At 44.7% G+C, this 13,142-nt stretch overlaps 1 protein-coding gene and 1 pseudogene across 1 annotated transcript; both read left to right on the top strand.

Annotated features, from left to right (window-relative positions):
* Window positions 1-551: 551 nt before the first annotated feature.
* On the top strand, window positions 552-5,110 carry LOC133886710 (OBERON-like protein; annotated as a pseudogene).
* Window positions 5,111-6,309: 1,199 nt separating this feature from the next.
* Window positions 6,310-9,316, top strand: LOC133886753 (uncharacterized). Its single transcript, XM_062326566.1, has 3 exons — window positions 6,310-6,544; window positions 8,034-8,190; window positions 9,039-9,316. Exons 1-3 carry the CDS (start codon window positions 6,338-6,340, stop codon window positions 9,083-9,085), a joined length of 411 nt encoding a protein of 136 aa, XP_062182550.1. The 5' UTR covers window positions 6,310-6,337; the 3' UTR covers window positions 9,086-9,316.
* Window positions 9,317-13,142: the final 3,826 nt, after the last annotated feature.

Raw genomic sequence — 13,142 nt, 5'->3', positions numbered from 1 at the left:
CCTACCGCTTTACAAAATTACTCTCTCCGTTTTTCAATACTTATCACTTTTAATCAAACACACGTACCAAGTATACTAAGGGTAGTACCAATTTTAAATAGAAAATAATAAAAATACCATTAAAAACTAGCCCAAATATTCTAGTACCTACCGTAAATAGGTGGATAAGAGATATTTTATAAGAGTAAAATTAAAAACTACATCTTAAAATACGTAAAATGACAAGTATTTAAAAATAAATGAAATAATCAAAAGTAACTAGTATTACCATCCTACCCCTCTCCACCAAGCGGTCAGCCCGGTCGTCTCACCGCCGACAGCCCGTTACCCCTTCCGCCTTCCGCTACCAAGGCAGCACCCTCCCTGCCCCGGTGCCCACGTCCGACGCTTCCGTTACCGCTCACCGGCACACCACCGGCCCCCTTCATCCGGAACCATTTCCTCTCGTCAGCGAGCAGTGGTCACTGCACATGGCCCCAGACGTGTGGGGGCCCACGCATCAGTGACCACTGTCAGAGGATCCCGTCGCCCTTCATCCCCTCCTCCTCCCCTCGGCTCCCCAAGCCCGGGCTCCACAACCATTTCATTTCTCGAACTTTTTTTTTCCAAACAAAAATCATCTCCTCGTTCATCGAACCCGGAGCGGCGGCGGCTTCGTCAAAGGCGGCGGCGGCGGAGGAGGGCAGCGGTTTCGTTCCCCCCCGCGGCGAACCTGCTGCTGTCTTCGATGGTGCTGTGAGTGTTCCGTCGCGCTGGTGTTGCTCTTGTCTCGCGAGAGGGGGGACCAACGAGATCTGGGGTTTCGGGGTGCTGCTCGATTGGGTGGGAGGGAGGGAGAGAGTTCTCGACCGGTTTCGCCAAGGGTTGGTTTGCGCCTAGCGTGTAGGATTTTTCGCGCGTTTTCGAATTTGCTGTTTGACGCTGCTGGGTTCCTCTTCCTCCTCTTCTCGCTCCGTCAGACCCGCGCGCCGCCGCCGGGCTTCTCGCTGCACCGGTGGGGAATCGCGGGTGCTCCGTGTGGTGGTGATTCGTTGGGCGATTAGTGGTTCGCAGCTCGAATTGATGTGCTCATGGGAGGAAAATCGCGGCTGTTCCGTGTGCCGCGCTGTTTGGTGCCAGGCTTACTGCAGAAATGTGTCCCGCTTGCGCGTTTCATTACCAGAAATTAGCGAGAAATCATGTTGATGATGTGAGATACGCGTTGTTGTTACTTTGGGAAGTGAACGAATGATCCTCAGCGAGGCAAGTTTTGCACACGGGTGGTTGATAGCTTCTGTTGTTTATTGCAGGTTTGGCTCGGCTAGGTTCTGATTTCGGATGGGAACCTCGTCAGGCGCGAACTTCCACCAGCAGCCCCCGCAAGGGATGCCGCCCCCTCGCCACAACGGCCGCACACCAACCCTGCAGACGTCTCTCTCACTGGCCGCCTCGTCGGAGCAGGTTGGTTCGCCTCCGGACACGCAGGAACCGTTGTCGAATTCCAATCAGGGGCACGACTCTGCTACCGAGAGTGCCAGCTCCCAGGGGACATGGCCTGGGGAGCCGAGCAAGAGTGGTGGGCCTGTTGTACCAATAACAGCTGTGAGGGTAGTGGACAAGGAGAAGGAGGTGCTCGTTAATGGTGTTCCGGAGCTGCAGGCTGTCCGTAGGATCCCGAGTGCTGGTAGGATGACTCTCAGGGAGGTCGCTCGGGACAAGGTTGACCTCGTCGCTGAGAGGATGAAAGTTATGAGCGAGGAGCTCTTGGAAGAGATCAAGACTGAGCTCCGGTCAATTCTGGAAGGGACTGGTGGTTCACACCATATTGAGGAGTTCTTGTATCTACAGAAGCTCGTCCAGGGCAGGGTTGATTTGACACCAGCAGTGCTTTCGATGGCTCACCATGTGCAGCTGGAGATCCTTGTTTCCATCAAGACTGGAATCCAGGCGTTTTTGCATCCCAGTGTCAACATACCCCAGAGCCGTCTCGCTGAGGTTTTCTTGTACAAGAGGTGCCGGAACATTGCTTGCCAGAGTGCTCTCCCTGCTGAGGAGTGTAGGTGCAACATTTGCACCAACAGGAATGGATTTTGCAACCTCTGCATGTGTGTGATCTGCAATAAGTTTGATTTTGAAGTCAATACTTGCCGCTGGATTGGTTGTGATGTCTGCTCCCACTGGACTCACACAGATTGTGCAATTCGTGATGGACAGATTGGGACTGGACAGACGATTAAGAATGGGATTGGCCATGCAGAGATGCTTTTTCGGTGCCAGGCCTGCCAAAGGGCATCCGAATTGCTGGGATGGGTTAGGGATGTTTTTCAACAATGTGCACCTGGTTGGGACAGGGATACCTTGTTACGGGAACTTGACTATGTTTGTAAGATATTCCGTCTAAGTGAGGATTCAAAAGGGAGGAAATTGTTCAGGAAATGTGCTGAGCTAGTTGAAAGATTGAGGAGTGGTTCTGCTGAATCCATGAGTCCGAGGATGCTGATGCAAGCTCTCCAAGGTACATGTGCTTTGTGAACCCAACTTACTTGTACATGTCTTGTCAATGGCTCACACATAGCTTACTTGTGGTCCTGCAATTTTGTCCACTTGTATTTAGGTCTATTTAGTAGCCCATCTTATTGCGCTGAGTTACATTGTACTTCTTGTGGTGCTTGTTTGCAGCTACAACCATGGTTGGGATTTTGTACTTTTCTTGCTTTATAGGTGGAAATGGAATGATACCAAAAATTACTTGTCAAATACACTATTGGAACTTGTTGGTTGTTTGCTACAATTTACTTTGCAAGCTAAATTCCAGTTAGTTGTTTGTTTCTTAAGGTTGGATTTAGCTGCACTTTGTGCATGCATGATGTATTCAACAACTATTACCTTAAAGCTACCAACTTTTACTTTTGTTTTCACATTGAGTGCTGGAAAACAAGACTGATACCTCAAGTCCATATAAATTTCTATCAGTCATGTTTCATGTTTAGCTATACACCTTTAGAAAGGCAGAAATTCCTTTTTGTCGTATTCACATTCAAACCCATGCTTTAATGTTTAGATGATCTATCTCGTTCTAGCCTTGCTTGCTGGTTTGAATTGTCTACTTTCCAACCTGTGTTGTATCTCAGTACACTGCATGCCCTTGTACACATCATTATAACAGCTGTAGGAATTTGCAAGTCAATAGGCCCATCTGAACAATTTCTGAAATCCTCAAACAATAGTGCTGTCTTCCACAAAACTTTAGTAAAATCATTGTTTAGAATTACTGAAAGCTGTAGCTATTCCACTACATGAACTCTACAGGCGCATATGAAGTTCCCAACATTCTTGAAATGTTAAATTGTTAATACACATGCACTTTTTTTGTGTTGCTTAACATACAGGAAGTACGACTGGTTGACATGATGGTGTTTACTGGCATCCAGCTCATATTATTTCCTTGGCATAACTTTTACTTATAAGTTACTTGAAACAACTAAAACTCTTAGGTCGTTGGACGGTTGCTCTACTGATTATAATTTCCATGGAAATCATCATCACACAATCTCTGTATAAGATGAACTATCGTTTTTAGTTCCTACATTTAGAATCATTCCCAAGTGACTGTGATTGGACTTTGTCATTGTGTCGTTGAATTGGTTGTCTTCCGTAGTTGTTTTACAGTCATATTTTTTCTTGTCAGATTAGCTACAATTATGGGGTAAATGTTTTCCACTTGTAATTGGCATGTAATTGTGATTTTAGAATTTTTTATCATCTTTCATACCAGCTCATTCTGCCACTGGCCCACTGTACCCATGATAAATCGCTCCACAATCATACTCCAGGCTGTGATCTCTAGCTTGTGTGCTTTAGGGTATGTTTTTTGGCTAAACCTCCCTGCTACTCTTGGTCAGGGTACCAGTTCAACTAGTTTGAAGTTCAAGTGTTCAACTAGTTTGAATGGCCGGTTATGCTTGCTCTACATTTAGCATTGGTCTTGGTTCCTACATAATGGTTCTTGACAATTGACACTGATAGAACATTTGCAATCGGGTGTGCTCAGTCATGTTGGAGTTGGTTTGCGTCTCTGCATGTTTATGGGATTTGGCTGCAAACAAAGTGTCTGATAGCGAAGAGGGTAACCATGATGTATTTCCATGTGGAAGTGTTGTTTTACTGAATTTATCTGCGGTTTGTCTTTTATTTGTGTTTCTGATTGGTATTTCCAAACGGGTTTGTTTAACACTCCCTATATTTCCCAGAGCTCGAGATTGATTCCCCAAAGAACTTTGAGAGTGAAGAACCAGGGCGCCTGATCACTCCCCAGGAGGCCTGCAATCGAATCGCCGAGGTCGTCCAGGAGGCCGTCAGAAAGATGGAGCTCGTGGCTGAGGAGAAGATGCGAGCGTACAAACATGCCCGCCTCGCTGTGGAGGCCTGTGACCATGAGCTGGAGGAGAAGGCCCGGCAGGTTCAAGAGCTGAAGGCGGAGCGTCTGCGGAAGAAGCAGCAGGCGGAAGAGCTAGATAGCATTGTGCGGCTGAAGCAGGCGGAGGCGGAGATGTTCCAGATCAAGGCGAGTGAGGCCCGGCAGGAGGCCGAGCGGCTGAGGAGCATTGCGCTCGCCAAGTCGGCAGAGAAGGCGGGGCAGGACTACGCCAGCCTGTACCTGAAACGCCGCCTGGAGGAGGCCGAGGCGGAGAAGCAGCACTTGTTCGAGAGGATCAAGCTGCAGGAGAACCAGCGGCCACCGCCTGGGGCATCATCGGTGACCCCTCGCAGATGATGATGCTGTCCGAGATCCAGGACCTGCTGAAGAACAACCGCAGCATGCCATCCGCCAAGTCGGACGGGCAGCAGTCCGAGATCCAGGATGCTGCTGTTGTGTGCTGTGCGACTTTGTGATGATCCATGGTAGTTTCTGCGATGTAAATTGGCAGCAGAAGCGTAACGTCGTCGTAATCTTGTTTGTTTATTACTTATTACTAGTGACTGACTGCTGGAGCAGATTTTGGAACTTGGATGCTGGAAAATGTATTGGTTTCTTTTTTCGACAACAGGTAACCATTTTCCATTACCACGGTAACGGAATAATAGTCTTGCAACCAGAACAAAAGACCAAAGGAACGTACTGGTTTCTTGATCTGTTTGATGGAAGCTCTGGACCTTTACGGCCCCGTTTGGACTTGGGTTTAGACGGTGAAAGCAAACGGCAGGTTGCTGTCGGCGCACGAGCCCGGCAGAGGGTTCATGCCGACCTGCCGAGCCCGTGGACGCACGCACGGGCAGCCAACTCCGGCGCGACGCCGGTCACGGCCGGCCGCGGCTTCGGCAAAGAGAACGAGCGTGCACGTCATGCCGCCTCAAGAAAACGTGACGCTGCAGCACATGCTCTTTCGTGCCGTGGATGCCACCAGTGGCGAAGCTACAGATAGGCGGTGCAAAATTTTCCGTTAAATCTAAAATTACTAGCTTTAAACAACAAAGTTGTATATGCTAGCTTAGTACTCGGGTGTTATAATAAAAATATAAATATTAAATGTGGTAATATTAAGTATAAATTTAAGATATAGAGATGTGGATTCGTTATAGAAGCACCGCTGAACAAATATATTAGGAACAATACTGTAGTTTGATTTCAGATGTGATGTGAAAAGAAAAATAGATTATCTGATAATTCTCTTATAATTTTTTTATTTATATTAGTAAAACGTCATATATCTATAGTCGGTAATGAGAGGATGGAGCTGAATAATAATACTTTCTCTGGTTGTAAATATAGGTCGTTTTAGCCTTCTCAATTATTCTCTAAATATAAGTTATTCTCGAACTTCTATGCATTTTTTTCTCTTTTGTTCCTGTTTTACTCTTGTTTAATAAATGATACCACTCTCACAAATGAATGAGTTATCTTTTTCAATGCAGAATAAATGAAGAGCAACAAGATCATTTAATCTACTTTCTTAATCTTTGTGCACAAGTCTAAAACGACCTACATTTGCAATCGGAGGGAGTAGTAGTTAAATTATTCAAATTTTAATGATTTTTATTAGATAGTAGAAAAGTATGAGAAAAAATGATACGTAAATCAATCCATATTTTATATAATAGAGAAGAGATTGCTATGCGCATGCACTACCATCGTATTTGTTCCAACTTCGCCACCGGATGCCACGTGCGCAAAAGAAGGGGAGCAGTAGCAGCAGCTTGATCACGGGGTTCGATCAGGTCGCCGTGAACAAGTCAACGACGACGGCGACCACGCGTAGCAAGCACTTGCCTGGTCGGCGGATGCCGAATCGGGAGCGGAGCCAAGTCAAACCGCTGCTGGTTGGCCGGTATGATAATCTCTTCGGCGCGAATCTCGACGATGCGTAGACGGTCCCGAATCCAGATCGTCCTGGTCGACGCAAAGGCAGGGCAGGCCAGCACGCCGTTCTTCTATAAAAGCCCCTCTGGTTGTCCGAATTCCTTCCGCCCAACTCTCGTGCCCAACCGTCTCCTCTTCCCTCCTCCTCTCCTCGAGCCGGTGCCCGCCGCCGTCCCCGCCTCCGGCGAGCTCGCCTGCGCGAAGATGGTAAGCGACTCTGCCGTCTACTTCGTGGGATGGATTTGCTGGGGATGTTTCGGATCGAGTCGACATCTCTCTCTGCGTGGAGTGGGGGGGGGGGGGGGGGGTTATCTCGCCTTTCTCGCTGACCTGCCTGCCCGCCGGCGGTCCCCTCGTGCCGTCGATCCTTTTCCGGATCTTCCGTTTGGTTCGAGTAGATAGAAGGGTGGTGGAGATCTGCTCTCTTTCGCGGATCCGCGTAATGTGTCGCTTCCTTCGGATCTTGGCGTGGTCCGGGTGGCGGGTAGTTACCGGATCCGATCGCGCTGAGCGAGGTGGCGAAGAATTGGGGAATGAGACGGTGCGATTTCGAGGAGTTAGATCAGGGTGGATTAGGTTTTCGAGTTGGTGGATAGGTTTTTCGCCTTTCGCGTTGGTTGTGTATATGCTTGAATTCCTCTTCCATGTTTGGAGTCGGTTGCAGATAGAAAGAGGTAGTCAGCCAGATATATAGACCTCCACTTGTAGCTTGCTTTCCAGATTCATGATTTTGTTCTTCTGCGATAGTTAGGATTTGGGAGTAAAAATCGTTAGCAATGTAATTCACTATTGAACATCAACAAAAGCCGTTGTAGCATGTTGCTGTAGGAATCATCGGTGATCTCCTATCCTGCTAAACATGATCGAATGTAAATCGTGCTTGCGGGAACGATGTAGAGTTGTACGCGTTGTCGTGTTTAGGTTTTGGCAACCGTTTTGTACACCTGGTTACTTTCTGTGGACCAAGATGCTATGCTACCAACTCTATAGTTTCTAGCATTGTGGTTTTCAATTTTGGGCATATATGGGAAGAAGGATGCATTTTTGTAAGGATGATGTAATAATGCCAAATAGTTTGTCATTGAAATGATAGTTGGTGGTGGTTGAACTACCAGCATCTGATATGGGATGGAAGTGGATCTTGTGATATAGAGATAGAACTGCTTTGGATTAGCACTTTGCATAATGGACCATCAATTAGTTAGGGAACAGGAATAAGTAAACTTAACTGTTTTGAGTAGGTTTATTCCTTTGATGGAGGGGGACTGGACTACCCTCCGAATTGTTGACTTGTTTCTTGGACTGGACTGGAAATGACAAAGGAATCAGAAAATTGAACCTTTGAGAGTTCCTCTCATATAATATTACTTGAAGTGGTGGGGAGACCATCTATTGCTGTTACTGCATTGTGCAAGGATGTTGTTTTTTTTTTTTAAAAAAAAAAAAATCTTCTACCTCATCTGGCAACCTCATGAAACTTGAATAAACTACTGACATTTTTGCTATTTGTTTGACACTTTAGATGTAAAGTAGCTATCAGATTGACTATGAATATATATGCTGAACGTTGGCTTTTGTATGGAACTTGAATAAACTACTTACATGTGTGCTATTTGTTGGACACTAAAGATGTAAAGTAGCTGTCAGATTGACTATGAATATTGATTATGCTGAATGGTGGCTTTTGTATTGACAGACTACTTCAAGGCGCCTTGCTGACAGGAAGACTGCAAAGTTCCAGAAGAACATCACCAGGAGGGGGTCGGTGCCTGAAACTACTGTGAAGAAGGGGAATGACTACCCTGTTGGACCTTTAGTGCTCGGGTTCTTCATCTTTGTTGTCATTGGATCATGTATGCCTTCTATCCTTCTCAAAAATTCTCTTCCTGATTTATTTTGCTATGCTGCTGCTGTGTTACTTTAGAATGCACACTTGCATTGCATATTATCTTTTTTTTTTCCTATCGAAATATAATGACTATGGTTCATCAATCGATTTAGCTTCTAACCTCCATGACCGTGACTATAAACTCTTTTTGTTCATTCATATTACGTGTAACATTCAACGAAGAAATCGTTCTCTCAAGTCCTGATTTAATACTTGTTAGTGGTCAGGATGCACTAAGTGGTACTCTCTTTGACATTATTCTAGCAGTATAGCCTATTACAGTACTTGTTCTGTATGTTGGTTTTACTCCTTGAGTTTATTCAACTCGGCTAGTCATCTCATTTCGAATGTTACGCTTTTGCAATTCCACTAAATCTTTAATTGAATGGTTTTCAAAATATGATAGGAATTTATTTGGTTAATCGAGACTGTAATGCAATTTTTACTTGGTGGCAGTAATTGATGACAAAGTAGCTACACTGTTGAGGCTATATTGAATGCCTAATCGCCTACTCACAAATCTCACACTGCACATGTATGAAACCATTTTCATAAAAAAAAACATGTATGAAATCAGATTCCAAATTGCCAACCACCAAATCTAACACAGCATATGTATAACATAATTTCATCAGAACTTTGCATGGCTGTGCCATTTTTGTGCTTATCGATATGATGACTACAGTTTGTTTATGCTGTTAGAGATGAACTCAGTATTTTAAGTAATAAACTAGTGATCTATCTATAATCAGGAAGACTTCTGGCCATTTTGCCACCAGTTCTGACACGTTTCACCTCTCTGTGTCTTTGCAGCGTTGTTTCAGATAATCAGGACAGCAACCAGCGGCGGGATGGCGTAAGAACCTGAACTGATCTTGATCTAATCCCAGAGACGAGAGATCTGTTTGTTTGTTATACACGCATCCAATCCAGAAGTGGGTAGATGTTAAAAAGTCCAATGTTGTCATACTGTTGCCGTGTATCCGTTTTTTCTCCCTCATGAGTGTTTTGAGTCTAAAACCAGCGTCTGAAGAACTGTAAAGGAAACTCGTATATCTTGACATGTTAAATGGATAGTATAATGTGGTTCAGTCTCTGGTATGAATTAACATTCGCTGCTGGAAATATATAATCTGCGCGTCTCGTTTTCAAGCTGGTTGGTGACTCCGCTCCGCTGACATGCCGCAGCCGATTCTGTTGGTTGGGTTTGCAAAATCTCCAGCTGCTGTACTGGCGATTGCGGTTCTTCAGTCAGCGAACTTGGGTGTAAAGTGTAATGCTATCTGGTTGGGCTCAGTTCCAGTTCCAGTAGCTCAGCTCAGCCTGCTCAGAACTCTACTTGCTCCTCTCCCCGTCCCCGGAGGCCTGGTCGGTGACTCAAATGATGACCACAGCAGGGTCTCCAAGAATGCCGCCTTGGCTCTCCGGTGGACCGCCATTGCTGCCCTGTGTTTCCTCCGGGAGGTCCGGCGGCCGGTCTCCTTGACGTCCCCCGCTTACACCGGCCACAACCAAGGCAGGGAGGCAACCAGAGCTCAGAAAACATCAGCATTACCGATCTGAGCCCCCTCAAACTGAAATTATCTTGTTACTCGCTAGTCACTACACACCAACAGATGTAATGTGACATAGGGAATTGCATTTACAGATTTGGGATGCAGGCTACAAAAGCTCATATCAACATTTCCTCCGGGTTGGTTGAGTTGCAGGCACTTTTCAGTCTTCCAAAAGACCCTCCTTTTTGTTAATCAGACTACCATGCCGACGTTTCATAACATCCTTCAGTCTACCTTATTACAAAGGGGAAAAAATAAGGTATTGTGCACAAGTTCAGGTTCACACTCAGATTTTGCATTTTGCTTTTTTGATTCATAATCTACCGAAAATCAGCCAGTCGGTTTCCCGTGCTACAACCGATCGATAGTTTGTTTACTTCCAACTATTCAGTACTCTAAATCAGTTCATTTTTCTGTTACCGGGTTACACTAAACTACTACTTTTTCATGCTCCAAATCTGCGGCTACAGAAAATCACATGTCAATACCACTGTAAGAGGATGCAGTAGGCATGATTTCACATCCTAGTTTTAGTGTGGATGCTCCTACTCGCCTGCTCGGGATCAACGACGATCAACGTAAATGGAGAAGAGAGAGAAGGGAAAGACATCTTGCTGCATCGGGAACAAACAAGGGAAAACAAGTTGGATGCACCAACTAGCTGTCGTCCACGCCTACCTCATGAACTTGTGGTTCTCTATCTCATATCCATTGCAATCTAGGTCTCGGCAAGTATGCCATTTTTCTCGCCAAAATCATCATGCCTATTATTTAGATCTATCCATCTATCACATACTAGGGATATTTTATTGCATAAGAAACACAATTACATTTCCAACCATAGTTTTTAGGGTAACAAAAATATAGCAGTGTAGTATATCTAGCCCTGCAACTGCGTGGGCAGTTTGGCTAGCTGCCACCAAGGGAAAAACTAACTTGAGACACTGAATTATGTGAAGGGAGCAAATGAGGGATGCCTGCCATTGATAATTATAAACAATCGAGGATGTGCTATGTGCCCCCTCCAAGTAGCAGGTTGCTATGTGCCATATCAGGATGGTGTGGGTATAAGTGGATGTATGATCGAAGCTTGTTCCTTATTTCGTTAGGATGTTTAATTTTGCTAGTGTGATGATATATTTATTTCTCTTTGTGCGATGATTGGTCAGTTATACCTCTAGTTATAAAGAATGTATTATCGATTTTTTTATTGTTCGACAAACTCATAGGTAGGTTAGTAACGTTCCGGGCTTGTGGTGGTCTTTAAGGTTTTTACCGGCTTTACTACCGGTTTTCGAATCAGCAGTGATTAGTCAGGATAATATAGGATTATCACTGTTGGTTCACACCTAGAACCGGCAGTGATACTCAAGCGCGGCGTCAAAAAAAGATGGCTTTAACGCATCAGTTGTGAGAATAGTAAATCTAAATGAATGATAGAAAACGTAATCATCTTGAAATGAATGTGTTTTCTACCATTCATTTATATCATCTTAGTTACCAAAGGTGAAGTGTTGAAGGCATCTTATTGCATTGGATCTCAGATTATGGCAAAGATCATAGGTGTCATATAGTTGTGACAAGCATATCATCACCACTTGAACCTTCTTTCTCTTCATTTCATCACAACTGATAAGATGGAGTGGAAGAAGATGCACAGTGGTAATGATAATGCCACCCTTTGCCTTGTCATCACAAGCAAACATCCTATTCAATCACTAAATCAAGCATCATAGATCATAGCAAGATATTCAACCAACTAATAGCATGATAATTGGCATCATATTGCAATGGGCCTCAGATTAAGGCAAAGGTCATAGGTATCATATAGGTGTGACAAGCATATCATCATCACTTGAATCTTCTTTCTCTCCATTTTATCACAATTAATAAAATAAAGTGGAAGAAGGTTCAGAGTGATGATGATAATGCCACCCTTTACCTTGTCATCACAGGTAAACATCCTATTCAATCACTAAATCAAGCATGATAGATCATAGCAAGATATTCAACCAACTAATAGCATTATAATCGACATCTTATTGCAATGGGCCTTAGATTAAGGCAAAGGTCATAGGTGTCATATAGATGTGACAAGCATATCATCATCACATGAACCTTCTTTCTCTCTATTTCATCACAACTGATAAGATGGAGTGGAAGAAGGTTGAGAGTGACAATGATAATGTCACATTTTGCTTTGTCATCACAGGAAAACATCCTATTCAATCACTAAATCAAGCATGATAGATCATAGCAAGATATTCAACCAACCAATAGCATGATAATTGGCATGGTAATACACCAGTAGAGAAAACCTTTGTATAAATGCCCTAAGGCCACTGGCCAACTGAGAGGAGGGGCACCGAGGCAAAGGGGCTCATCTTGTCTTTAGTTCAATTTGGTTGAATCTTAATCCAATTCAATTCTTAGAAACTCCATCTTCCAGATCAACATCTAAGTCAAACCATGGTTAAATCTCTGGATCATTTCCTTTAGCTCAGTTCTTAGTCAATTTAAGTTCAATCAAATCCGCATCAAATTCATATTCGAATGCAAATTCGAATCAATCAAGCCTCCTTTAAATCTAGCTCAAATCCGTAATTCAAATTTAATCCAAATTATCTCAGATCCACATCAAGTCCTCAAATCAAGTCTTCATCTCAGTCCTCTCCAAATCCAACTTGAAATAATAGTTCAAATTCAGTTTGAATTATTCTCTCCGAATCCTTCCAATTTAAAATCCCTTTTTCCTTCTCTTTCATGGGCCGGCCTCTTCCCTCCTTCACAGCCCATCCCACCTGCATCCTGCTCCCTCAATCAAATCTTCCTCTATCCCGGTAGCCCGACGCCCTTGGAGCCCACCAAATCGCTCAACCCAATCTCCTTCCTCCTCCTTGACCCGGCTCTTCAGCACGCCATGCTTCTGCGCGTGGTCCGCCTCGCCTCATCCCAACCCAGCTGTGCACCGGGCCGTGAACGTGCCCCTGTCCTCTCCCACCGACGAATAGGGCCCTCGCGTCAGCTTCCCCTTCCACCTCCTGCTACCTCTATACCACCGGTCACGAAGACTTTCGCTCCCACTCGCGCAAGCCGACACAAACACTGCCTCCAGATCTTTTCCACCGCCGCTACTCTACTCTCTATTCATACTACGTATTTCCATCCCATGCTGACCAGAAAAGCAGCAACACTCGATTCTCTCCGTGTGTGAAGAACAGAGCCACCACCTCCTCTCGTCTCTCTTCCCCACTGAGCACCTTGAGGTGTTGATGTCATTATCACCGGACAGAGATAGTGACAATGAAACATTATTTCCTTGCTAAACCTTCATCATGAGTGTTGCAACGCTGCAATCTTA

This window comes from Phragmites australis, chromosome 12, assembly GCF_958298935.1.
Source record: "Phragmites australis chromosome 12, lpPhrAust1.1, whole genome shotgun sequence".
NCBI lineage: Eukaryota > Viridiplantae > Streptophyta > Magnoliopsida > Poales > Poaceae > Phragmites > Phragmites australis.
Note: the sequence above shows the minus strand (reverse complement) of the source record. Positions and strands in the feature narration are given on the sequence as shown.